General features: G+C 42.4%; 1 protein-coding gene across 1 annotated transcript in view; it reads left to right on the top strand.

The window, feature by feature from the left end:
- The window catches only part of hrh2a (histamine receptor H2a), a 57618-nt gene extending 55562 nt beyond the window's left edge, over positions 1-2056 (top strand). The window contains exon 4 of the mRNA XM_034181914.1: positions 1236-2056. Within this exon, the coding sequence (XP_034037805.1) occupies positions 1236-1248 (13 nt within the window). The 3' untranslated portion in view covers positions 1249-2056. The remainder of the gene's footprint in view (positions 1-1235) is intronic.
- Positions 2057-26439: the final 24383 nt, after the last annotated feature.

Below are 26439 nucleotides of genomic sequence, written 5' to 3'. Positions count from 1 at the left end.
ATAGGTAATATAGTCTTACTTGTCCGTTTCAGTGAGATCATCTTCAGTCTGATGAAAACTTATCCACCTTTACAAAATGACATCTGAAAATAATTTAATTCCTTATGTCCTGGCTGAAGAAAAGTCTCTTTGTCACACAGCAGTTTGGTGCCAAGTTACAGCTCCGGCTATAATCTGTTAATTGCGGCTGATGGATCGAGTCTCTGTTAACAAAGCCTCCTCTTGTTCCACCACGGGCCGCTTTGCACCACAAGTTGAAAGACTCACAGTCCCTCATCTGCTCATAGCGTCTCAGTCTGCACACAAAGAAATTATCCCATGATCCACAAAACGATAAAATAAAATAATGTGAAAACACTCAGTTTTGCCTCCGTGTCGAGTGGAGAAGTCGCAGACACTGTGCGTGCGCACTCGTCAATATGAGTGTTCCACCTGGCAATCAAAAGGATTCTGCCGGTGAGAATTAACCGTTCTGACACCGAAAACATCGTGCAGCACCGACCCGAACTACTCAGTGGAAATGGGGCTGTCAGTAGCCTGTAAAATTCCATAAATTATCCATTAATGGGACTATTAAAATAATGGTTCTGGTGCTGATGCCACTTCCTCCTTCTTCAATGTCGGGACTCGCCAGGAAGTTCCTGGTTTTTAGTGGCATGCAGTTCAAAATCTGAATATTTATCTTTTCAGTAACTGCGCACCAGGAAAGGATGAATTTCAAACTGTTGTTTAATTTTAGTCTTAAATACTCAAAAAAGTACATATCATGTCACCTACACTCTAACTCCATGTTCGTGATCATGATTGACTACAACTGGTAGTTTCTCTCTGCCAGCATTAAAATGATGGGTTTGCCAGGACACACTGATGTGACCAATAGTCAGAACAATGGGAAAATCCAAGGAACTCAGTGAAGATCTAAGAAGACATGTAGATTCAGAGAAATTGGGAAGGTCTCTTGGAGCCATTTCTAAACAACTGCAGATTCCACTATCAACAGTTCAAATAAGTACAAGTTAGCTGGATGTTGCAATACCGTGGTAAGGTCTGGAAAAACACCCAACCTGTCACCCTCAGATGAAAGGAAATTAGTTACCAAATGGTATAATACATTTTCTACTCTTCACGTTGGGGCAAATAACATTAAATTTCATAGTTAATTACATGGTGTTTGTCTTTCTCTCTGTATATATTTTACTGTTTCTCTCTCCTCTCCTTGTATTTACTGGTGGTAGCAGGTTGTGCTGAAGCTGTGCTGGTGAAGTGGAAGCTGTTTTCACTATAGTGACAACCGAGACCCAGAATCCACCAGCCTGAGGACAAAGAGCAACAGTCAGACTGAAGATGGATGCACATTTACAGACCTTTAATTTGGAAGCTTTCCAGTTGTGTCACAATACAAAACCCATGATATACCATGCAAGTAGATGACACAGGAACTGTAGGAATTGCTGCTGTTCTTATAAGTTCTACATCCGGACCAGAACAAATGAACTCACACATCTTATGGTATCATGTACATTACATAAGGTCATACGTATGCTAATAGGATGATTTTAAGCATTCATTGTTTTCATATATTTCTCTCATTTCTGTGAACAAAGACTGTGGATAGCATCGGTGACATTTGTGTGTATTTATAAAATAAGGTACAATGACAAAATAGTGTACTTCATGATTAGTACAGAGCGATACAGTGACTGTGTTTGTGTATGTGCTGTGCATAAAATTATGTCTGTTAAAGTGCATTTGTTTGGCATAACCAGTTGTTATTGGTAAATCTTTGTTCAAAAACATGACCTGTTGGAAACACATATCCCATAATTCACCATAACAGCCCATGTTAGCATAGTTGTATGAAACGGGAATTAAAGCGTCTGTCATCTCATAAGGCGTTCATTGCTCCATTAAAACCCAATTTGCTGTGTTTTTGATTTTTTCGTGGTTTTTGTTTTAAGTTTTTGTTTTTGTGTGTCTTTGCTGAAAAACAGAAATGGTTGTATATGGCCAAGTCCAATATCACCATATCACCAAGTTTCATGAACACTGCTTCAGTAGTGTTAGGGGCCCTACTAACAATTCCACTAAACAACACATGGCTAGAAAATCCAGGGGTCCGCCCCGCATCCTCAGTTGGATTCTGGACCCCAACACGGACCATTCCATTTCTTAAACTTAATTGAACCACTCATCTGCCTGTCTCTGTCCCATCATTGTAACAGTTCAAGTCTTTGGTCCAGTGTATGGCACAAGTTAAAGGCTAGAAAGTGCAAGTTAAAGGCTAACAAGCTAGCTAGCTATCAAGCTAGTTTAAAACACTTTACTTTCTTACTGTTGAGTTATTCTTCTTTGCAGCACGTTGCATTCGGGTGAAAATGGAGATGGAGAGACAAATGACTTTCAGCTAAGCATGGCATATTTATTAGCGAGATACACTCATCATTCCCACGGTGTAACCACAGCTCTCAGGAAGAAGAAAAAACAGAAAAAGTGTGGCACTATAGCGCCTCACAGTGTCATAACCCAACAGTAGGCAACAGAACAGGACATATTACATACACTCAACAAAAATATAAACGCAACACTTTTGGTTTTGCTCCCATTTTGTATGAGATGAACTCAAAGATCTAAAACTTTTTCCACATACACAATATCACCATTTCCCTCAAATATTGTTCACAAACCAGTCTAAATCTGTGATAGTGAGCACTTCTCCTTTGCTGAGATAATCCATCCCACCTCACAGGTGTGCCATACCAAGATGCTGATTAGACACCATGATTAGTGCACAGGTGTGCCTTAGACTGTCCACAATAAAAGGCCACTCTGAAAGGTGCAGTTTTGTTTTATTGGGGGGGGATACCAGTCAGTATCTGGTGTGACCACCATTTGCCTCATGCAGTGCAACACATCTCCTTCGCATAGAGTTGATCAGGTTGTCAATTGTGGCCTGTGGAATGTTGGCCCACTCCTCTTCAATGGCTGTGCGAAGTTGCTGGATATTGGCAGGAACTGGTACACGCTGTCGTATACGCCGGTCCAGAGCATCCCAAACATGCTCAATGGGTGACATGTCCGGTGAGTATGCCGGCCATGCAAGAACTGGGACATTTTCAGCTTCCAAGAATTGTGTACAGATCTTTGCTACATGGGGCCGTGCATTATCCTGCTGCAACATGAGGTGATGTTCTTGGATGTATGGCACCACAATGGGCCTCAGGATCTCGTCACGGTATCTCTGTGCATTCAAAATGCCATCAATAAATGCACCTGTGTTCTTCGTCCATAACAGACGCCTGCCCATACCATAACCCCACCGCCACCATGGGCCACTCGATCCACAACATTGACATCAGAAACTGCTCACCCACACGACGCCACACACGCTGTCTGCCATCTGCCCTGAACAGTGTGAACCGGGATTCATCCGTGAAGAGAACACCTCTCCAATGTGCCAAACGCCAGCGAATGTGAGCATTTGCCCACTCAAGTCGGTTACGACGACGAACTGGAGTCAGGTCGAGACCCCGATGAGGACAACGAGAATGCAGATGAGCTTCCCTGAGATGGTTTCTGACAGTTTGTGCAGAAATTCTTTGGTTATGCAAACCGATTGTTTCAGCAGCTGTCCGAGTGGCTGGTCTCACACGATCTTGGAGGTGAACATGCTGGATGTGGAGGTCCTGGGCTGGTGTGGTTACACGTGGTCTGCGGTTGTGAGGCTGGTTGGATGTACTGCCAAATTCTCTAAAACGCCTTTGGAGACGGCTTATGGTAGAGAAATGAACATTCAATACACGAGCAACAGCTCTGGTTGACATTCCTGCTGTCAGCGTGCCAATTGCACGCTCCCTCAAATCTTGCGACATCTGTGGCATTGTGCTGTGTGATAAAACTGCACCTTTCAGAGTGGCCTTTTACTGTTGGCAGACTAAGGCACACCTGTGCACTAATCATGGTGTCTAATCAGCATCTTGATATGGCACACCTGTGAGGTGGGATGGATTATCTCAGCAAAGGAGAAGTGCTCATTATCACAGATTTCGACTGGTTTGTGAACAATATTTGAGGGAAATGGTGATATTGTGTATGTGGAAAAAGTTTTAGATCTTTGAGTTCATCTCATACAAAATGGGAGCAAAACCAAAAGTGTTGCGTTTATATTTTTGTTGAGTATATTTATAAACCACTCACCATTTCTTGCTGAAATAAGTGTCCAATTTTCCTTGCACAACTTTTTTCCTGGATGCCATGATCATCGACTCGACTGGACTGACGCTATGTTTGTTTAATCTGGTTTGAATTTTCCTGTGTACACCTGCATGGTCATTGTGGGATCAAATCAAAAGCTGTGTTCACCACACGGACATGTTCGGCACTATTCGGGATTATTTAAGACTTTCTTTTACCGATGACGAACGATGTGTAAAAAAATCTGACCGATGCAACTGCATCGGCCCAAACCGGTCTGGATCTGGGCCTGTACTTATAGTTATCTATAGCCTCAAGAAAGTTCTCCAAGTATAGACACTCTTGTATGGTTGAAGTTAATGCTATGTGCTAATGCAAGTGGAAAGTGCAACCTTAGGCTGTTTACTAGTTTTCCATGACACTAGTGAACTGTTTTTACTGAGACTCACACAGTATCCTGTGGTACTGCGCCTGTCGCTGACATCAGACACCCATGTCTGTAGGCCTGTATACCGAGCTTATCACTGTCGTTCCTTCTGAAGCATAACCCTTTCTCAGAAGTGCCTTTGAGGTTCCTTACTACGTGTTTCTCAGTAACCCACTGCTTGTCTGTAGGCTCAGCAAAATACTGTGACAACCTGCTGACCACAAAGCTTAAGTCTGGCCTGGTACAAGTGGATAGATAGGTATATAAGGCTTCCGACAGCCTCCCTGTACATTCTGACATTACTCATTTTTGCTGCATCCTCAGTATATTCAAGCTTCTGATCGCATGGTGTTTCTCTGGGTCTACAGTTTTCCATATTAAAATGCTGTAACACCTTGTTAATGTATTTTTCCTGTGACATTTTTACACATCCAGTGGATTGGTTGAAATCGATACCCGGAAAATGCTTGAGCCTGCCTAGATCTTTCATTTTAAACTTTCTTGTAAGCATCTCTTTCATCTCTCTCAAAACCTTCTCATAGCTGGCTGCCATAATCAAGTCACCTACCCATATGATTATGACCACCTTCTCGTCATTTGACTCTTTGGCATAAACACAGTGGTCAGCTGGGTTTTGTGTGAACCCGTTCTCAGTTAAACAATAATGCAAAACTCTGTTCCAGTTCCACCCAGACTGTTTGAGACCATAGAGTGATTTTTTTAAGTTTATACACTAGTCGATCATCCATCTCCTCATAACCCTAGGGTGGGTTGATGTATAACTCATAATCTATGGGGTGTGCAAATAAGCTGTTTTCACATCCATCTGATGCAGGAGTCGGCCCTCCTTTTCCGCTTTTTGTAACATCACCCTAACACTTGTTAGGTTTGCGGTGGGTGAAGACGTTTCCCCATAATCTATTCCCATGACTTGGTTGTAACCCTTGGCCACAAATCGTGCTTAATACTTGTCTTTTCCATCTATATCACTCTTGATAGAGTAAACCCATTTACCCCCCACTGTTTTCATGCCTGGTGGCAGGGTTATCACGGTAAATGTTTTGTTGTCATTTAAAGATTGGCCCTCCTCATCCATGGCTTTTCTCCACTCTTTAGAGTTAGCTGACCTCATAGCCTCCCCATAGGTCTGTGGAACACCACATGCAGCCCTGTAGCAGTAGTCTACTGTGGTATAAGCCCCATCACTGTCACTGTCATCACATACAAAGTCATCTAAGTGACTTGGTTTCCTTCTTTCTCTAGTTGGATACCTCCTGCTCTCAGGTTCATCACTTGTCACACTCTGTTGTGTTTGGTATGATCAGTAGGCCTCATAACAGAAGTTGAACTACCACTATGAGCATTTCTCCTCCTGAGCATTTTCTGTGCTCCTATTAACCTCCTGCCTGGTCTCCCTAGTCCTAGATTGTCTCGTGTTGTCATAGTCGTCATTTTGGTAAGTCTCATCTGTCTGTGTCTGCTTTTGTGTAGCTGTCCTGGTCACAAACCTCACCAGTCTGTGTTTTAGCACCCTGTTTGTATCTGGATGATATACCAAGTACGCCGGGCTGTTTGTATCATATCCCACAAAGCACCACTGGTCACAACTGGAATCCAGTTTTCCCTTTTCCTGTTTGTACGTGTAGCATACCGACCCAAACTTTTGCATTTTTGATAAATTAGCATTTTTGCCTGTCAGCATCTGGTAAGGAGTCTTCCCTGTACGCCTGTGAAAACATCTGTTACGTACCACCGCTGTTGTTTGTACTGCATAATGCCGCAAATGTTTTGGTAGCTTGCTTTCAACTAGCATTCACTGACCCATCTCAAAAAGGGTACGCCAGCCCCGTTCTGCAATCCCGTTCTGGTGAGGGGAATATGGAGCTGACATCTCATGTCTGATTTCATTTTTCCTCATCAGTGATTGAAAGTCATTGCATGTATACTCTGTTCCATGATCGGACCTGAGATATTTCACTTTCCTGTAAGGAGATACATCTGCTAGGAATTTTTTCGTAGCTTAAACTGTGTCACTTTTATTTTTCAGAAAATATACAAACACTGCGCTTGAGTAATTGTCAGTGAATGACTGCTCATATTTGTAACCATCTACGGACTCTGTGGCTACAGGACCTGCAAGATCTGTGTGTACTAACTGTAAGGGAGCCTCTGCTCCAGCATCTGGGTCCCCATTTCTTGTTTGGGCAAATTTCCCTGAATACACTCTTCACACTCTTTTTCTGGTTGACATGTTTTGCTCTTGATTTGCATACCATCAACCACATTCTGCAGCTTTAGGACACTCTCATAAAATTCTTGAAAGGGTAGTTGTAAAACAGCTAACTGATCATCTGCAGAGGAATGGTCTATTTGAAGAGTTTCAGTCAGGTTTTAGAATTCATCATAGTACAGAAACAGCATTAGTGAAAGTTACAAATGATCTTCTTATGGCCTCAGACAGTGGACTCATCTCTGTGCTTGTTCTGTTAGACCTCAGTGCTGCTTTTGATACTGTTGACCATAACATTTTATTACAGAGATTAGAGCATGCCATAGGTATTAAAGGCACTGCGCTGCAGTGGTTTGAATAATATTTATCTAATAGATTACAATTTGTTCATGTAAATGGGGAATCTTCTTCACAGACTAAGGTTAATTATGGAGTTCCACAAGGTTCTGTGCTAGGACCAATTTTATTCACTTTATACATGCTTCCCTTAGGCAGTATTATTAGACGGCATTGCTTAAATTTTCATTGTTACGCAGATGATACCCAGCTTTATCTATCCATGAAGCCAGAGGACACACACCAATTAGCTAAACTGCAGGATTGTCTTACAGACATAAAGACATGGATGACCTCTAATTTCCTGCTTTTAAACTCAGATAAAACTAAAGTTATTGTACTTGGCCCCACAAATCTTAGAAACATGGTGTCTAACCACATCCTTACTCTGGATGGCATTACCCTGACCTCTAGTAATACTGTGAGAAATCTTGGAGTCATTTTTGATCAGGATATGTCATTCAAAGCGCATATTAAACAAATATGTAGGACTGCTTTTTTGCATTTACGCAATATCTCTAAAATTAGAAAGGTCTTGTCTCAGAGTGATGCTGAAAAACTAATTCATGCATTTATTTCCTCTAGGCTGGACTATTGTAATTCATTATTATCAGGTTGTCCTAAAGGTTCCCTGAAAAGCCTTCAGTTAATTCAAAATGCTGCAGCTAGAGTACTAACGGGGACTAGAAGGAGAGAGCATATCTCACCCATATTGGCCTCTCTTCATTGGCTTCCTGTTAATTCTAGAATAGAATTTAAAATTCTTCTTCTTACTTATAAGGTTTTGAATAATCAGGTCCCATCTTATCTTAGGGACCTCATAGTACCATATCACCCCAATAGAGCGCTTCGCTCTCAGACTGCAGGCTTACTTGTAGTTCCTAGGGTTTGTAAGAGTAGAATGGGAGGCAGAGCCTTCAGCTTTCAGGCTCCTCTCCTGTGGAACCAGCTCCCAATTCGGATCAGGGAGGCAGACACCCTCTCTACTTTTAAGATTAGGCTTAAAACTTTCCTTTTTGCTAAAGCTTATAGCTAGGGCTGGATCAGGTGACCCTGAACCATCCCTTAGTTATGCTGCTATAGACTTAGACTGCTGGGGGGTTCCCATGATGCACTGAGTGTTTCTTTCTCTTTTTGCTCTGTATGCACCACTCTGCATTTAATCATTAGTGATTGATCTCTGCTCCCCTCCACAGCATGTCTTTTTCCTGGTTCTCTCCCTCAGCCCCAAACAGTCCCAGCAGAAGACTGCCCCTCCCTGAGCCTGGTTCTGCTGGAGGTTTCTTCCTGTTAAAAGGGAGTTTTTCCTTCCCACTGTCGCCAAGTGCTTGCTCACAGGGGGTCGTTTTGACCATTGGGGTTTTTACGTAATTATTGTATGGCCTTGCCTTACAATATAAAGCGCCTTGGGGCAACTGTTTGTTGTGATTTGGTGCTATATAAATAAAATTGATTGAAATTGATTGATTGATCGTCATAATTGCAGTGGCCTAATATTTTGTGCCATGTCTGTATGTCATGACATGCATTACATTGGTCCTTAGAGTCACCATCAGTATGCAAGTACAACCCCTGGCAAAAATTATGGAATCACTGGCCTCGGAGAATGTTCATTCAGTTGTTTAATTTTGTAGAAAATAGCAGATCACAGATATGACACAAAACTAAAGTCATTTCAAATGGCAACTTTCTGGCTTTAAGAAACACTATAAGAAATCAGGAAAAAAATTTGTGGCAGTCAGTAACTGTTACTTTTTTAGACCAAGCAGAGGGAAAAAAGTATGGAATTACTCAATTCTGAGGAAAAAATTATGGAATCATGAAAAACAAAAGAACGCTCCAACACATCACTAGTATTTTGTTGCACCACCTCTGGATTTATAACAGCTTGCAGTCTCTGAGGCATGGACTTAATGAGTGACAAACAGTACTCTTCATCAATCTGGCTCCAACTTTCTCTGATTGCTGTTGCCAGATCAGCTTTGCAGGTTGGAGCCTTGTCATGGACCATTTTCTTCAACTTCCACCAAAGATTTTCAATTGGATTAAGATCCGGACTATTTGCAGGCCATGACATTGACCCTATGTGTCTTTTTGCAAGGAATGTTTTCACAGTTTTTGCTCTATGGCAACATGCATTATCATCTCTAAAAATGATTTCATCATCCCCAAACATCCTTTCAATTGATGGGATAAGAAAAGTGTCCAAAATATCAACGTAAACTTGTGCATTTATTGATGATGTAATGACAGCCATCTCCCCAGTGCCTTTACCTGACATGCAGCCCCATATCATCAACGACTGTGGAAATTTACATGTTCTCTTCAGGCAGTCATCTTTATAAATCTCATTGGAACGGCACCAAACACAAGTTCCAGCATCATCACCTTGCCCAATGCAGATTCGAGATTCATCACTGAATATGACTTTCATCCAGTCATCCACAGTCCACGATTGCTTTTCCTTAGCCCATTGTAACCTTGTTTTTTTCTGTTTCGGTGTTAATGATGGCTTTCGTTTAGCTTTTCTGTATGAAAATCCCATTTCCTTTAGGCAGTTTCTTACAGTTCAGTCACAGACGTTGACTCCAGTTTCCTCCCATTTGTTCCTCATTTGTTTTGTTGTGCACTTTTGATTTTTGAGACATATTGCTTTAAGTTTTCTGCCTTGACGCTTTGATGTCTTCCTTGGTCTACCAGTATGTTTGCCTTTAACAACCTTCCCCTGTTGTTTGTATTTGGTCCAGAGTTTAGACACAGCTGACTGTGAACAACCAACATCTTTTGCAACATTGCGTGATGATTTACCCTCTTTTAAGAGTTTGATAATCCTCTCCTTTGTTTCAATTAACATCTCTCATGTTGGAGCCATGATTCATGTCAGTCCACTTGGTGCAACAGCTCTCCAAGGTGTGATAACTCCTTTTTAGATGCACACTAACGAGCAGATCTGATTTGATGCAGGTGTTAGTTTTGGGGATGGAAATTTACAGGGTGATTCCATAATTTATTCCTCAGAATTGAGTGAGTCCATATTTTTTTCCCTCTGCTTGGTCTAAAAAAGTAACCGTTACTGACTGCCACAATTTTTTTTCTTGATTTCTTATAGTGTTTCTTAAAGCCAGAAAGTTGCCATTTGAAATGACTTTAGTTTTGTGTCATGTCTGTGATCTGCTTTTTTTCTACAAAATTAAACAACTGAATGAACATCCTCCGAGGCCGGTTATTCCATAATTTTTGCCAGGGGTTGTAATATAGTTTAACATGTACTTGTACATGTATGTCAAATCTGGTACCATTTCTGGTTATCAGTGCATCTTTCTCTTCTCTGAAGACAACTGTGGCTCCATTTGCTGTTGCCGCCTTCATTGAGAAGATGTTCTGAGGGTACAACGGTATGTACAAAGCGTCTTTCAGCAACGCCTTGTGTCGGTGTCCTCTGTTGTCGATTTGAAACCTCAGCAGTCCCCCTTTTCGGTGCGACCCCGCTGCATCGGGTCCCATCTGCCAACTCAACGCTGTGCCTTTCTGGTCTGAAGGTGCAGTCAAAGTTGGTCACGTCAGTGATGATATGAGAGGTGGCCCCCATATCCACCATCAGTCCTCTTTCCTGGATGCTGCTCGCCTGCTGTCGCTGGGTGCCGGTGTCTCTGTCTCTTATCCTGAATGTGAAGTTAGCTCCGTCATCTCGGGCTGTGACTTTACATGCTCCATCCTGTTTATCCTTCCTGTCCCTGTCTTTACGCCTACACGTGGAGTCTTTGTGTGTGTCACTTCGGCAATGACAATACCATGTCGCTCAATGGTCCTTGGTGACACACTTGAAGCACACCATCTCTGTGTCATCTCTGCGCCGGTCACGTGCATTTGTTTTGGCGCGTTGCCACCCGGTTATCCCCTGAGTCTTCACTACACTAAGCTACACTGTCACTTGACTCAGCCGCACTTATTTTTCTGTTTCCTCAAAACTTCGCAACTTAGTCTTAAATTCTGTAAACGTGATATTGTCATCTGTATGTACCACATGTATGGCAAATGGTTTGTAACTCTCAGCAGTCCTTGCAAGACCATAGCCACAAGTAGACTGTCTCCAAACATCTCAACCTGCATTCCACAGTGCTGTAATCGCAGTTTCTGCTCTGATGATATAGTCTAATACACTTTCGTCGTTCGCCTTCTGAAGTGATGTAAGCATTGTGTACAGGTTAATTACCCGGGGTTTCCCCTTCCCAGCATAAAACTCTCTTAATATTTTGAGAGCCTTTCTTCCATCATTGGGCGTGTCTCTCATAATCAATGAGAGGCTTTTGTCATCTAAAAGTAGGATCATCTCGGCGTATGCATCAGCATTTTTCTTTCCGTCCGCCGCTCTTTCTTCTTCGGTCATCGGTTCTCCCAGGACCATGTCTTTTAGCCCCAATAAATGGAAGTGTCCCAACAATTTTGTCTGCCAGAGCTCATATTTACGCTCATCTCCGTCTAATGCCAGTCCAGGCAACCTGCTTGTCCCTCATTCATCCATGATGCTAGCTTGCTCCTCTTGCTAGGCTAGCAGTCCATTAGCATGCTGTTTGTGTTGTTTCTTCACAACTGAAAACTCACAATTTTTTCTTGCAAACGGCTCCTGGGCCCATAACCTGTTGAGTTATTCTTCTTTGCAGCATGTTGCATTCAGGTGAAAATGGCGATGGAGAGAGAAATCACTTTTAGCCAAGCATGGCATATTTATTAGCGAGATACACTCATCATTTTCACAGTGTAACCGCAGCTCTCAGGAAGAAGAAAAAAAAGAAAAAGTGTGGCACTATAGCGCCTCACAGTGGCATAACCCTATATTTCAACAGTAGGCACAGAACAGTACATATTACATAGAATTGAGGACATATGCTGCCAGTCACATTTAACACTTACCTTCAGAGGTTCTGAATTAGACTGTGTGTATGTCTATCTGTCTGTCTGTCAATGGATGAATGATAAATTTAGGAAGTTTTTAGCTAAAGCTAACATGCTTTCCTCTAACATCAGCAAATGAATATCAGGTAAGGCAGGAACCCCCTCCCCCACCCCAAGTCATTATATAATTTGTACTCTTAAACAACAAGTAGATTTTCTTAATGTTAACATATTTAAGTCATATCCCGAGACATCAAACTTTAAATATTAAAAGAACTGCAGCATTACTTTTTGCAGATACAGTTGGTAATGTATACTGACTGGTATCCCCCCCCAGTAAAACAAAACTGCACCTTTCAGAGTGGCCTTTTATTGTGGGCAGTCTAAGGCACACCTGTGCACTAATCATGGTGTCTAATCAGCATCTTGATATGGCACACCTGTGAGGTGGGATGGATTATCTCAGCAAAGGAGAAGTGCTCACTATCACAGATTTAGACTGGTTTGTGAACAATATTTGAGGGAAATGGTGATATTTTGTATGTGGAAAAAGTTTTAGAACGTTGAGTTCATCTCATACAAAATGGGAGCAAAACCAAAAGTGTTGCATTTATATTTTTGTTGAGTGTATATATATATATATATATATATATATGCAGAGAACTGTGATTGTTATGCAGAGTTTATTGTTAATCTCGAAAATTATTGTCTCATTCTTTAACTTTTCAGTATATTTAATGACATTAATTTGTTATATCCTTACATTTGAGTGTCAAAATGAAAGTGTGTTGTATGGTTAAAATACAGTTAGCCTAAGCCTGGAATAAAGACGAAGATTTCTTTTACACCAAAGCCTTGTTTGGGAGTCTGCATTATGGGTACAGCCGCTACGGTTGTCAGGCAGCCGCCTGTCTTGACATCTCACAAATTTCAGCTGTCAGTTTCCACTGTGAGGAACATTGTGAGGAAATGGAAGACCGCAAGTGGCGGGTCAAGAAATATCTCAGATAAGCTGAAGTGAAGGATGGTAAGAACAGTCATAGTCAACCCACAGACCTGCGCCAAAGACCTACAACATGATCTTGCTGCAGATAGTGTCTCTGTGCATCATTCAACTATACAGCACACTTTGCACAAGGAGAAGCTGTAATGCAGAAGAAGACTTTTCTGTGTACACACCACAAACAGAGTTGCTTGAGGTATGCTAAAACATATTTGGACAAGCCAGCTTCATTTTGGAATAAGATGCTGTGGACTGATGAAACTAAAATTGAGTTATTTGGACATAACAAATGGTGGTATGCATGGCTGAAAAAAGAACACAGCATTCCAAGAAAAACGCTTGCTACCTACAGTAAAATTTGGAGCTGGTTCCATCATGCTGTGTGGCTGTGTGGCCAGTGCAGGTACTGGGAATCTTGTTAAAGTTGAGGGTCACATGGATTCCAGTCAATATCAGCAGATTCTTGAGAACAATGTTCATGAATCAGTGACAAAGTTGAAGTTGCGCCGGGGCTGGATCTTTCAACAAGACAATGACCCTAAACACTGCTCAGAATCTACAAAGGCATTCATGCAGAGGAACAAGTACAACATTCTGGAATGGCCATCTCAGTTCCCAGACCTGAATATTATTGAAAATCTGTGGTGTGATTTTAAGCGGGCTGTCCGTGCTCAGAAACCAACAAACCTGAGATGTTTTGTAAAGACGAATGGTCCAAAATACCTTCAACCAGAATCCAGACTCTCATTGGAAGCTATAGGAAGCGTTTAGAGGCTGTTATTTCTGAAAAGGTAGGATCTACTAAATATTGATGTATTTTTTTTTTTTTTTTTTTTTTTCTGTTGCGGTGCCAAATTTATGCACCCGCCTAATTTTGTTTAAAGGATTATTGCACACTTTCTGTAAATCCTATAAACTTCATTTCTCAAATATCACCGTTTGTCAACTATATGATATATTTAACTGAAACTTCTGATCCAGACAACCAATGATTTATAAAGGAAAACCATGAAAATTATCAGGGGTGCCAAAACTTTTGCATACAACTGTACAGCTTGTTTTTTGTTTGTTTGTTTTGTTTTGTTTAGTTTTTTTTTATTGTCATTGCTATTGCAATGACAATAACAACACTTTAATTAGCATTCGATTTAACCATAATTTAGGAAACAAAAATTGGGGAAAGTAGGACCTAGTTGTGAGGACATAAGACTATGTCATCATTAAAAACCAACACTACAAACAAAAGAACTCTCCCCAACCATGAACAATCCAATCCAATCCAATCCACTTTATTTATAAAGCACATTTAAACAGACCCAAGTCTCCAAAGTGCTGCACAACAAAAGCATAGACACGGAAAATAGCAATAAAAACAATAATAACAATAAAATAGATAAGATAAAATAATACATAAATAAATAAAACCATGATGAAAAAATAAATTTCAACAAAATAAAAATAAAATAAGACACAAGGACTGTACAACTCACGCAGTGTTAAAAGCCAAGGAATAAAAGTGGGCCTTAAGACGGGACCTAAAACACTCCACAGTGGGAGCAGATCGGACGTGTAGGGGCAGAGCGTTCCAGAGTCTGGGACCGACCACGGAGAAGGCTCTGTCCCCTCGAGTTTTAAGTCTCGTCCTAGGCACCATGAGCTGGGACTGGCCCTCGGACCTCAGAGCTCGTGCTGGAGTGTAAACCTGGAGGCAGCTGATGATATATTGTGGGGCCAGTCCATTCAGAGCTTTAAAAACAAACAAAAGTATCTTAAAATCAATTCTGAAATGTACAGGGAGCCAGTGCAGAGAAGCCAAAATTGGGGTAATGTGCTCACACTTTCTGGCCCCTGTTAAAAGTCGAGCCGCTGAATTCTGGACTAACTGCAGTCGGGAAAGTGCATTATGGCTAATTCCGGAATAAAGTGCATTGCAGTAGTCTAAACGAGAAGAAATAAAAGCATGCATGACTTGTTCAAACAATTTAAAAGGGATAAAAGGTTTCACTTTTGATAAAAGACGAAGGTAAAAAAAACTTGATTTTAAAACCGCGTTAACCTGTTTATCAAAGTTAAGAGCGCTGTCTATGGTGACACCAAGGCTGGTGACTTTGCGACGCACAAAACTTTGGAGAGGTCCCAAGTCAAAGCGGGAATTGACAAACAGAATTATTTCAGTTTTTCCCTCATTGAGTTTTAAATAATTCTGTGCTAACCAAGCCTTGACATCACCGAGACAGTTGAGAAGGGGTGTCAGGGGGCAGTGGTTATTCTTGACAATCGGCATGTAAATTTGGCAGTCATCAGCATAAAAATGGTATGACATGCCATGTTTTCTAAATATCTCCCCGAGTGGGAGGACATACAGAGCAAAAAGAATTGGGCCTAAGATAGAACCCTGGGGGACACCGCACTGCAGAGGAGCAGAAGAGGAGCAGGAGTCCCCCAGCCTCACGGAGAAGGACCTCCCACTCAAGTAAGACTCAAACCACTTCAAAGCAATCCCCCTGACACCCACACAGGTTTCCAAGTGAGATAAGAGAGTTGCATGGTCCACTGTGTCAATAGCAGCAGTCAGGTCTAAAAGCACTAAAATAGCAGAGCTTCCCACATCAGCTGTTAAAAACAGGTCATTAAAAACCTTAAGACGTGCAGACTCTGTACTGTGAAACGTTTTGTAACCCGACTGAAATGGGTCTAAAATGCCATGTGCATCTAAAAACGGCTGAAATTGAGCAAGCACGCATTTCTCCAAGATCTTGGAAACCAAAAGAAGCTTAGAAATGGGCCGATAATTTGCTAAAGTCACAAGATCAAGGCCAGACTTCTTAATCAGAGGCTCAACAACAGCATTTTTACAAAAAGTGGGGACAGTGCCAGAGACCAGACTACTGTTTATTACCTCGCTCACAAAGGTGCCAGTGGTGCCCCAGACCTCTTTAAAAAAGCGAGGAGGAACTGGGTCTGTAGGACTAGTAGAGGCTTTGAGTTTATTCAAAATCCCAGTAAGAACAGCAAGTGGCACAGGCTCAAACTGGCTAAATGCTGCCGTACATGCGTTAGCCCCTGGGCCACAAGGTGAAGAGGGCGAAATATTGGTCCTTATCGCAGCAACCTTATCATTAAAAAAGGAGAGAAATCTCTCACAGGTTTCATTGGTTATTTGTTGGTGAACAAGCAAAGGATGATGTTTCAGTTATCCAGCAATGACACAAACTAAATGTAACATTAAGTTGTTCGGGTGTTAAGGTGTTGTTGTTATTAATTGCAAAGGTGAAGACGAAACTCTTGATTTACAAGTGGATTTACACTAATAACCAAAAGAACAAAGTCATGGATACAAGCAGCGGAAATGACATTCCTCTGTTGGGTATCTGGGTTTACGCTCCGAGACAGGGTGAGAATCATGACTATCCATGATGGACTCAGAGTAGAGCCTCTACTTCTTTACATCAAAAGGAGCCAGCTGAGGTGGTTCAGGCATTGGTGGGGATGCCCCTTAGTCATCTCCCTGGGAGGTCTTACAGGGACGTTCACCTAGGAGGAGACCCTGGGGAAGACCCAGGACGTGCTGGAGGGATTATATTTACCACCTTGCCTGGGAACACCTTGTGATCCCCCAGTAAGAGTTATAGGACTTGGCCAAGGTTAGGGAAGTGTGAAGTGAGCTGCTTGGTCTACTACCAGTGCAATCTGGATCCGGATAAGTGGCTGAAAATGAATGAATCAATAAATTGTTGATGAACTCACTGCACTCAAGATTAAATGAGACCAACTACTTCACCTAAGGTCAACAAATACATTTTACATATTGCTAAACTGAGCCATCTAGTGGAAGTGCAAAGCATCTCAACTGTGTCTTGGACAAAGAAAATGAACATTTAGTAATTGTGTGATTGGTGAGGAAACCAATCGCACCTACATCTTAGGTTTTTATTTAAAAAATATCCAAATCAATAGAAATTAGTAATTAATTCATGTAGAATAGGGTGAAATGTGTGACATTTGACTGTATTGTTCTGTGTCTATTTCCAAAAAGCCAACTTGCAACTTCCATAATTTGCCTGAGCAACTCATTCTGTGAGCATCATGTTGGAAGCATACAGTATATCAATCAATCAGTCAATCAATTTTTTTATATAGCGCCAAATCACAACAAACAGTTGCCCCAAGGCGCTTTATATTGTAAGGCAAGGCCATACAATAATTATGTCAAACCCCAACGGTCAAAACGACCCCCTGTGAGCAAGCACTTGGCTACAGTGGGAAGGAAAAACTCCCTTTTAACAGGAAGAAACCTCCAGCAGAACCAGGCTCAGGGAGGGGCAGTCTTCTGCTGGGACTGGTTGGGGCTGAGGGAGAGAACCAGGAAAAAGACATGCTGTGGAGGGGAGCAGAGATCGATCACTAATGATTAAATGCAGAGTGGTGCATACAGAGCAAAAAGAGAAAGAAACAGTGCATCATGGGAACCCCCCAGCAGTCTACGTCTATAGCAGCATAACTAAGGGATGGTTCAGGGTCACCTGATCCAGCCCTAACTATAAGCTTTAGCAAAAAGGAAAGTTTTAAGCCTAATCTTAAAAGTAGAGAGGGTGTCTGTCTCCCTGATCTGAATTGGGAGCTGGTTCCACAGGAGAGGAGCCTGAAAGCTGAAGGCTCTGCCTCCCATTCTACTCTTACAAACCCTAGGAACTACAAGTAAGCCTGCAGTCTGAGAGCGAAGCGCTCTATTGGGGTGATATGGTACTACGAGGTCCCTAAGATAAGATGGGACCTGATTATTCAAAACCTTATAAGTAAGAAGAAGAATTTTAAATTCTATTCTAGAATTAACAGGAAGCCAATGAAGAGAGGCCAATATGGGTGAGATATGCTCTCTCCTTCTAGTCCCCGTCAGTACTCTAGCTGCAGCATTTTGAATTAACTGAAGGCTTTTTAGGGAACCTTTAGGACAACCTGATAATAATGAATTACAATAGTCCAGCCTAGAGGCAATAAATGCATGAATTAGTTTTTCAGCATCACTCTGAGACAAGACCTTTCTAATTTTAGAGATATTGCGTAAATGCAAAAAAGCAGTCCTACATATTTGTTTAATATGCGCTTTGAATGACATATCCTGATCAAAAATGACTCCAAGATTTCTCACAGTATTACTAGAGGTCAGGGTAATGCCATCCAGAGTAAGGATCTGGTTAGACACCATGTTTCTAAGATTTGTGGGGCCAAGTACAATAACTTCAGTTTTATCTGAGTTTAAAAGCAGGAAATTAGAGGTCATCCATGTCTTTATGTCTGTAAGACAATCCTGCAGTTTAGCTAATTGGTGTGTGTCCTCTGGCTTCATGGATAGATAAAGCTGGGTATCATCTGCGTAACAATGAAAATTTAAGCAATACCGTCTAATAATACTGCCTAAGGGAAGCATGTATAAAGTGAATAAAATTGGTCCTAGCACAGAACCTTGTGGAACTCCATAATTAACTTTAGTCTGTGAAGAAGATTCCCCATTTACATGAACAAATTGTAATCTATTAGACAAATATGATTCAAACCACCGCAGCGCAGTGCCTTTAATACCTATGGCATGCTCTAATCTCTGTAATAAAATTTTATGGTCAACAGTATCAAAAGCAGCACTGAGGTCTAACAGAACAAGCACAGAGATGAGTCCACTGTCCGAGGCCATAAGAAGATCATTTGTAACCTTCACTAATGCTGTTTCTGTACTATGATGAATTCTAAAACCTGACTGAAACTCTTCAAATAGACCATTCCTCTGCAGATGATCAGTTAGTTGTTTTACAACTACCCTTTCAAGAATTTTTGAGAGAAAAGGAAGGTTGGAGATTGGCCTATAATTAGCTAAGATAGCTGGGTCAAGTGATGGCTTTTTAAGTAATGGTTTAATTACTGCCACCTTAAAAGCCTGTGGTACATAGCCAACTAACAAAGATAGATTGATCATATTTAAGATCGAAGCATTAAATAATGGTAGGGCTTCCTTGACTGAAAAATGTCATGCACTGCATCTCCAAATGAAAACAAAATTGCAGCCATACTAATAAAGAGCAAAGCATTTTAAGTAAAGAATGCAATGGTACATCACTGTTTCTTGGAGGGAATGGAGATGGGTTGTACTGCCTTATGAAGAGGAGTTATCAAGATACAGAAAACATTATGTATGTAATGAAATGTGTATCGTATCTACCAACAAGACAGGTACCAGCTGGAACGCTGCTCCATAATATTATAACTGTGACAGTATGTATCGCATGAATGCTCTGTTCCCCAATCACAGATATATGTTCAGATTTGTATATCCAGATCATCGCATAAGCTACACAATCATGATAAGTGCATGGCTCGAAAGTAACAAGGCGATTAGAGATAGCAGACTTCACCCCCATTCATGCAACTAGTGAAATATAATAATTAACAAAACCTTTTTTAATCAAATAATTGGTGAAAATGAAAAAAAAAAGTGTTTTTTTTTTCCATTCAAAAATTATATATAAACATTTTTCAACCATTTTCAATTTTCCGATTCAGCGACTGGTCCGGTAATAAATATTAGCCATTTTGGTTAGTTACACTCCAATGCATGTATTACCAAATGTGGAAACACACACAAACGGACACATAGAACCACAAAAAAACATTACTTCACTCCCCCTCGGGAGGGTGAAGTAACGACCCTCAACAAACAATATAAATGCAACTTTTGTTTTCATTTGCATGCAATGAAGTAAAAACCAAACAAAAACATTTCTTCTAAGCATACAAAAGGCTTATTTCTCTTAAATATTGTTAATTGAATTTTGTTAAATTCCATCCACTCGGTGGCAGAAAAGAGAACACTGGACAAACTGCTGGGCATTATGAATGATGCCAGTCGCCTTCTGCACACTGTCATCAGCAACCAAAGGAGCCTCTTTGGGAAGGAGCCAAAGACTGCTCCTTCCCAAGTGCAGGACCAACAGAGTGAAAAACTCCTTTGTCCCTCAAGGCCATCAGACTGTACAACTCCTCACTCAGGGGGAGGAGGAGTAACAGGAAGACAGGGGACAGGAATGAGAGGACCAGTAGTAACCAGTAAACCAGTAGCCATCAGTATGGTGTTTATATTGTGTATTTATATTGCAAACTGTTTTTCTTATTTACTTTCACTTTTGATACCGTGTGTGCGTCTTAGCCTGTGTGCTGCTACACAATGCTGCTGGAACCGCAGTTTCCCAAGGGATCAATAAAGTTCTGTCTAATCTATTCTATTCTAAGACAATTCATTCAACCGGCAGATGTGGCATATCAAGATGCTGATTACACAGCGTGATTATTGCACAGATGTGCCTTGGACTGGCCATAATATAAGACCGCTGTAAAATGTGTAGTTTATTCACACACTATAATGCCACATTTGGCATGGTCACTACAGGAACATCTGCCAGACCTGTCGTCTGTGAACTGAAGGTTTGTGTCACACCATACCCACAGCTGCCATGTTTTGCAGGCCATCCAATCCACCTCACAAAATCAACTGCACATTTTAAAGTGGGCGTCTATTGTGACCAGTCTAAGGCACATCAGTTATCAGTTATTTCAGACTAAATAATAACACCTGGCAGACTAATTAATAACACCTGGCAGAATGGTGTCCATGCTTCCTCAACAGAGTATCTCCAGTTCAGGACTAAGTTTTAAGTTTTAGTGACATAGACACACACACACATACATACATACATTATATATATATATATATATATATATATATATATATATATATATATATATATATATATATATATATATATATATATATACACTAGCATGTTGCCCGTGGAGCTCCATGGGCTCTAGATTCATACATGTCAACCCCTTTGAGGGTCCACCTATATAACCAAGTGAGAAAATCCATAAAATCAGCACAAAATCCTTATAACCTCCAAATCGCAGAAAAATTAGTTTTATTACAGTACACACAACCACATATCATGTAACTAGGTTTTTGTCCACATATTATGAGTTGCCACAATGACATTAAAGTCAGGATCATTAGTTTTTCCTCCACAGTTGAATTTCAGACAATAGAGATCTAGTATTCATGCGTCAAGCTGAATTTTATAGAACTGAATGTGTCAAATTTAGTTATTTTTTTACAGAAACAAGAACTGTGTGTCACTAGTGGAAATACATTAATAAAATCATGAAAAATAATTTGAATATAATTAACAAAATAAAACATACCTCAGAACTTCATCAAGTGTATCGAAAATCACCTCGCCAGTGCCGATGTTGCAGACGGGCATGTCGATGATCTTCGACTTCAAACACACGGGGCGATACCATAAATTGCAGCCTTTTGTACTGCAATATATCAATACCATTATCGATTCCGCTTATCAATCCGATTCCTTATCGATACCTCTTGTGATTTTTTTTTTTTTTTTTGTGTACTAAAAATAGGCTTTACAGGTTTTCTATGTCAGCGGGTCAAAGAGCTTTTTCTTACTGTGCACTTGCTCTGTGGAATGGTCTTCCTACAACCGTGAGGTAGTTGGAATCTGTGGACATTTTTAAGTCAAGCCTTAAAGCCTATTTTTATTCTCTTTCTTATTGTAGCAGGAGGAGTATTCCCTGTCTCTCCCCTGATTGTCATTTGGTTCATCCAGTCCTCGTTAGGGGCGCACTTCAAAAGGAGTGGTGCCTTATGGGTGGGCCCTTCCTGGTTCGGCATGGTATTGAGCGGGCACGCTTAGCTGCTCCACTTCCACCACTTGGTTTCTTTTGCCTCACTCCCAGTGCAGGTATGTGGCAGTACTGTGCTGCGTATCAACTTTATTGTTTTGGTGTTTGTCGTTAATGATTTTATTCTGCAGCACGTCATCGTGCAGCGAGTTGCCAGCCTCCTTCTGTGCGCTATCTGGGTGTGCGCCTCGTCTTCTGCAGCTCAGGTACGTTGCTGTAATCGCACTGCCTGCAAGACGGCTAAATGAGGCCATAGCTTATTATTATATCTGTAAATTTACAGCAGGCAGGAAATCTGTGGTTATCGTGTTGTGGGGGGAAACGTGATCCGTAGGTCGTTACGGCGGCATCAGCAGCTGTGGCGCTCCTCCCTCCCTTCCTGTGATTAAGCGGCTCCTTCATTGGTATGTAGCTCAACGTGTTAGCAATGCATATGTTCTGGCTTTTTTGTAGTAATTTGTGATGTCATGTGATGTGGACAGCAGCTCTGGACCGGCTGCATGAGACCGCTGCTGCTTTGCCTTACTTGGTTTTAGCGTGTTGTCTGTACGTGTTAATGTTAGCATACCCCCCTGGTGGCTAACTTAGACACCCGCAACATATCCAGGCCTCTTTGCGCAGTAGCGCTTGTGGGGGTTTGGATTAGAGTCTAGTAATTTTTGTTTTTTTATTTTATCCTTTTTCTTTTAACTGTATATTGTGTGTTTCTTTTTAATATTGGCTGATGTGCTTTTTTTTGCATCTAGTCTGTGGTTAATTTTAAATCTTTTTTTTAACTATGTCTCATTGGGGGGATTGTTTTGATCTCTTTTATTTGTTTTTCAGTTGTGGGGCAGCGGTGGTGGTGTAGGGGCCCAGGGTGTTGGATCCCTCGATTTTGGTGTGTTGTGCTTCACCCACCCTGCAGGATTGGTCCTTCACAGTGTGATTGTGGTGTGTGTGTCACGTGTGACTGGGGTGCTTATTTCTTTCTTTAGGGACCATCACTGCTGGTGTCTCCTTTTTACCGGTAAGCCCTTGCTGCTGACCAATCCCTCCATGCTTTGTGTTTGTTAATTAATTTTTAACCACAACACAAGTTGGCCATTTTAAACATTTGAAAATAAAAACTGAATTATTGTAACTTGGGACCACGACTCTGCTTGTTTTTCTTAGTTTGAGAATCTCTCTTTTTTTGTTGGTGACCTGTAGGGGTCGCCACATTCTGGCATCATGAACAGGATTCTCATAGGGTGGGGGCAGAGACCTGTGTTCCTTAATTTGTGTCTGTTTTTGTTTTGAGGCAAAGCAGCAGTGGGTTTGCAATTTTTTTTTTTTTTTTGGGTGAGTTGTAGCCATGGAGGAACAGTTACAGGAATTAAGAGAGTTAGTTGCTCAGTTGAAGGCAGACAATGAGGGGTTACGACCGGAGCGGGCCAAAGTTGGGTTGGGACCTAGCACTTCGGTGTCTGCTGGACCTCCTGAGGCCCCCCTTCCTGAGAGGTTAGTTTTGGTACCTCGGGACCGGAAATGCCCTATGTTTAGGGGAAGATCAGGGATAGGACTGAACAAATGGATTGAGGAGGTAGAGGCTTGTATGAGAGCGTGTCACCTATCCACATCTGATAGGGCATTCTTTTTGTTTGATCATCTTGGGGGGAGGCACGTGAAGAGATTAAATTTCGGTCGAGGCAAAAGCGGGAAGATCCAGATGAAATCATTGCAGTGTTGCAGCAGTTGTATGGTTGTTGTGATTCCTATGTTGCTCTGCAGGAAGCGTTCTTCTCCCGACGACAGCAAGAAGGTGAAACGTTGCAGGAGTTTTCGTTAGCATTAATGCGTTTAATGGCGGCTGTTAGACAGCGTGCCCCGGGCGACATGCCTAATGCTGACACCCTGCTACGTGATCAATTTGTAGAGCATGTTAGTGATGGCTCCTTTCGTCGGGAGTTGAAACAATATGTGCACTGGCAGCCGACTGCTACATTGCTTGAGGTCCGGCGTGAGGCAATTCGGTGGGAACGGGAGGGTCTGTCTGGGGGTTCTCGGGGTCATAGTTCTTTTGTCCCTTCACTGCTTGGCTTTCAGTATGGTATCAACGGTGGCCCCACAGTTAATCCATCCTATGGGTCTGAGCTGACTGAGATGAGGGAGATGATCAGACTCCAGCAGGAGCAGCTTAATCAGCTCACTCAGAGCATCTCCCAGTTACGCAGCTCTCGCCAGCGTAGTCGCTCCCATCGTGGCCCTCTTATTTGTGACTGATGTCAGCAACCCAGTCACTTTGCTAGGGAGTGTGATGGGGTTCGTGTGGCCTCAGGCACTCAGTTTTCTCCTTCTGCATGGATGACCAGATGGCTGACCCATTCTGTTGAACCGGCGGAAAACTAGTTCCCGCCGGATTGCAGAGCCACAGTTCTGAGGGTGTAGCCACAGGCTCAAAGTTTGCCGTTGGCAATTCTGAAGTTGCTAAATTGGTGTCATCTTGTCCCCATTTAGCTGTGAGCATGGGTGGAGTCAGTGTCCCTTGTTTAGTGGATACTGGCTCTATGGTCTCTACAATTACAGAGAGTTTCTTCCTTCAACATTTTAAGCCATGAGGCGAGGACAGACTTCGGTCTTGCCAATGGCTTCAACTTAGAGCAGCCAATGGCCTGGCTATCCCCTATATTGGCTATTTGGAGCTTCCGGTTGAGTTTTGTGGCAAGCTGATGCCGCAATGTGGGGTCCTTGTGGTCCAGGATCCTCCTGGTGGCGGGTTTGCGCCAGCTCCCGGTGTTTTGGGGATGAACAGCATATGCAAGTGCTACCAGGAGCTGTTTGGCCAACATGGTCCCGCATTGTTCGATTTGCCATCTGTGTTTGAGGCCCCCGAAGCGGTTGTGCGGGCACTACATTCGTGTCATCAGGCTAGTGTGTCAACCTGTTGGTTTGCCTCTGGTGAGGTCAAGGTGTGTGGTGGGAGGATGTGGCGAATTCCTGGTGGGGTGATGCGGATTGTTGCAGCAACCTGTTCTGAACATTCATACTCAGGCAATGCCGCACTGTTTGAGCCTTTGGAATCTGGTCTCCCTGCTGGACTAATTGCCTCGCCAGCTTTGGTTCGGGTTGTCGGGGGGACAGCCTACATTCCTATAGTGAATGTAGGTACCACAGAGGCACTGCTTTATCCTTGTACTGTAGTTGGCAGCCTCACTGAGGTAGACGTTGTGAGTCTCCCTGCTGGGGTCACAGAAGTACCATCTAATGTGGCCACAGTCTTATCTCAGTCGGCTTCCACTTCTGTTTCTGAGCAGATCGCCTCCCTTCCCTTGCCTTCTTTGTCTGTTGAAGACCAGTGTATGGTCAGGGCTCTCCTCACAAAGTATGCGTCTGTATTCGCCGCTTATGATGGTGACCTTGGCTGTACCAATTTGATCACCCATGACATCCCTTTGTTGGATGATGCTCCTGTTCAGCAGCATTACAGGCGCATTCCTCCATCTGAATATGAGGTGGTAAAAGCACACATAAATCAACTGCTGGAGGCTCAGGTGATTCGGGAGGGTAGCAGTCCGTATGCCTCTCCCATTGTCCTTGTTAAAAAGAAGGATGGCAGCCTCCGTATGTGTGTACTACAGAGAGTTAAATAGTAAAACCAGGAAGGATGCTTTCCCTCTGCCTCGTATTGAGGAGTCTTTGGATGCTCTGACTGGGGCTCGCTGGTTTTCGACTTTGGACCTCGCTAGCAGGTATAATCAGGTTCCGGTTGCAGAGGGAGATCGAGCCAAAACGGCGTTTTGTACATCTTTTGGCTTGTTTGAGTGGAATCGCATGCCCTTCGGGCTCTGTAATTCTCTGAGCACCTTTCAGAGATTGATGCAGAGGCTTTTTGGTGATCAGCAATGCCAGTCATTGCTGCTCTACCTGGATGATATTGTGGTCTTCTCTTCGACTGTTGATCAACATCTCCAAAGGTTGGAGGTGGTGCTCGAGCGGTTACAGCGAGAGGGCCTTAAAGCAAAGCTTTCCAAATACTCCTTCTTTCAGAGGGAAGTGTGTTATTTGGGGCATGTGATTTCTGACAAGGGTGTTACTACAGACCCTTGTAAGGTCGAAGTGGTGGCTAATTGGCAGCCTCCCACCACAATTTCTGAACTGCGGTCATTTCTGGGTTTTGCTAGCTATTACCGCCGGTTTGTGGAAGGCTTTGCCAAGTTGGCAGCACCCTTACACTGATTGGTGGCTGAGCTGGGAGGGAAAAGGTCTAGAAATAGATCGCCTACTATGGTTGAGCACTGGTCTGATGAGTGTCATCGGAGTTTTGAGTTATTGAAGACCAAACTCACCACTGCACCTGTGTTGGCATACGCTGACTTTTCCCTTCCGTTTATCCTGGATGTGGACGCAAGCTATGGTGGTTTGGGGGCAGTATTGTCACAGCAGCAGAATGGCCAGATTAGGCCGATTGCTTATGCCAGCAGAGGTCTACGGCCCGCCAAGCACAATATGGACAATTACAGCTCTATGAAGCTGGAGTTTTTGGCGCTCAAGTGGGCCATGACTGAAAAGTTTCGAGAATACCTGCTTGGTCATAAGTGTGTGGTCTATACTGACAATAATCCCTTGAGCCACCTTTTATCAGCTAAGCTTGGT

Source organism: Thalassophryne amazonica, chromosome 11, assembly GCF_902500255.1.
Source record: "Thalassophryne amazonica chromosome 11, fThaAma1.1, whole genome shotgun sequence".
Taxonomy (NCBI): Eukaryota; Metazoa; Chordata; class Actinopteri; order Batrachoidiformes; family Batrachoididae; genus Thalassophryne; species Thalassophryne amazonica.
Note: the sequence above shows the minus strand (reverse complement) of the source record. Positions and strands in the feature narration are given on the sequence as shown.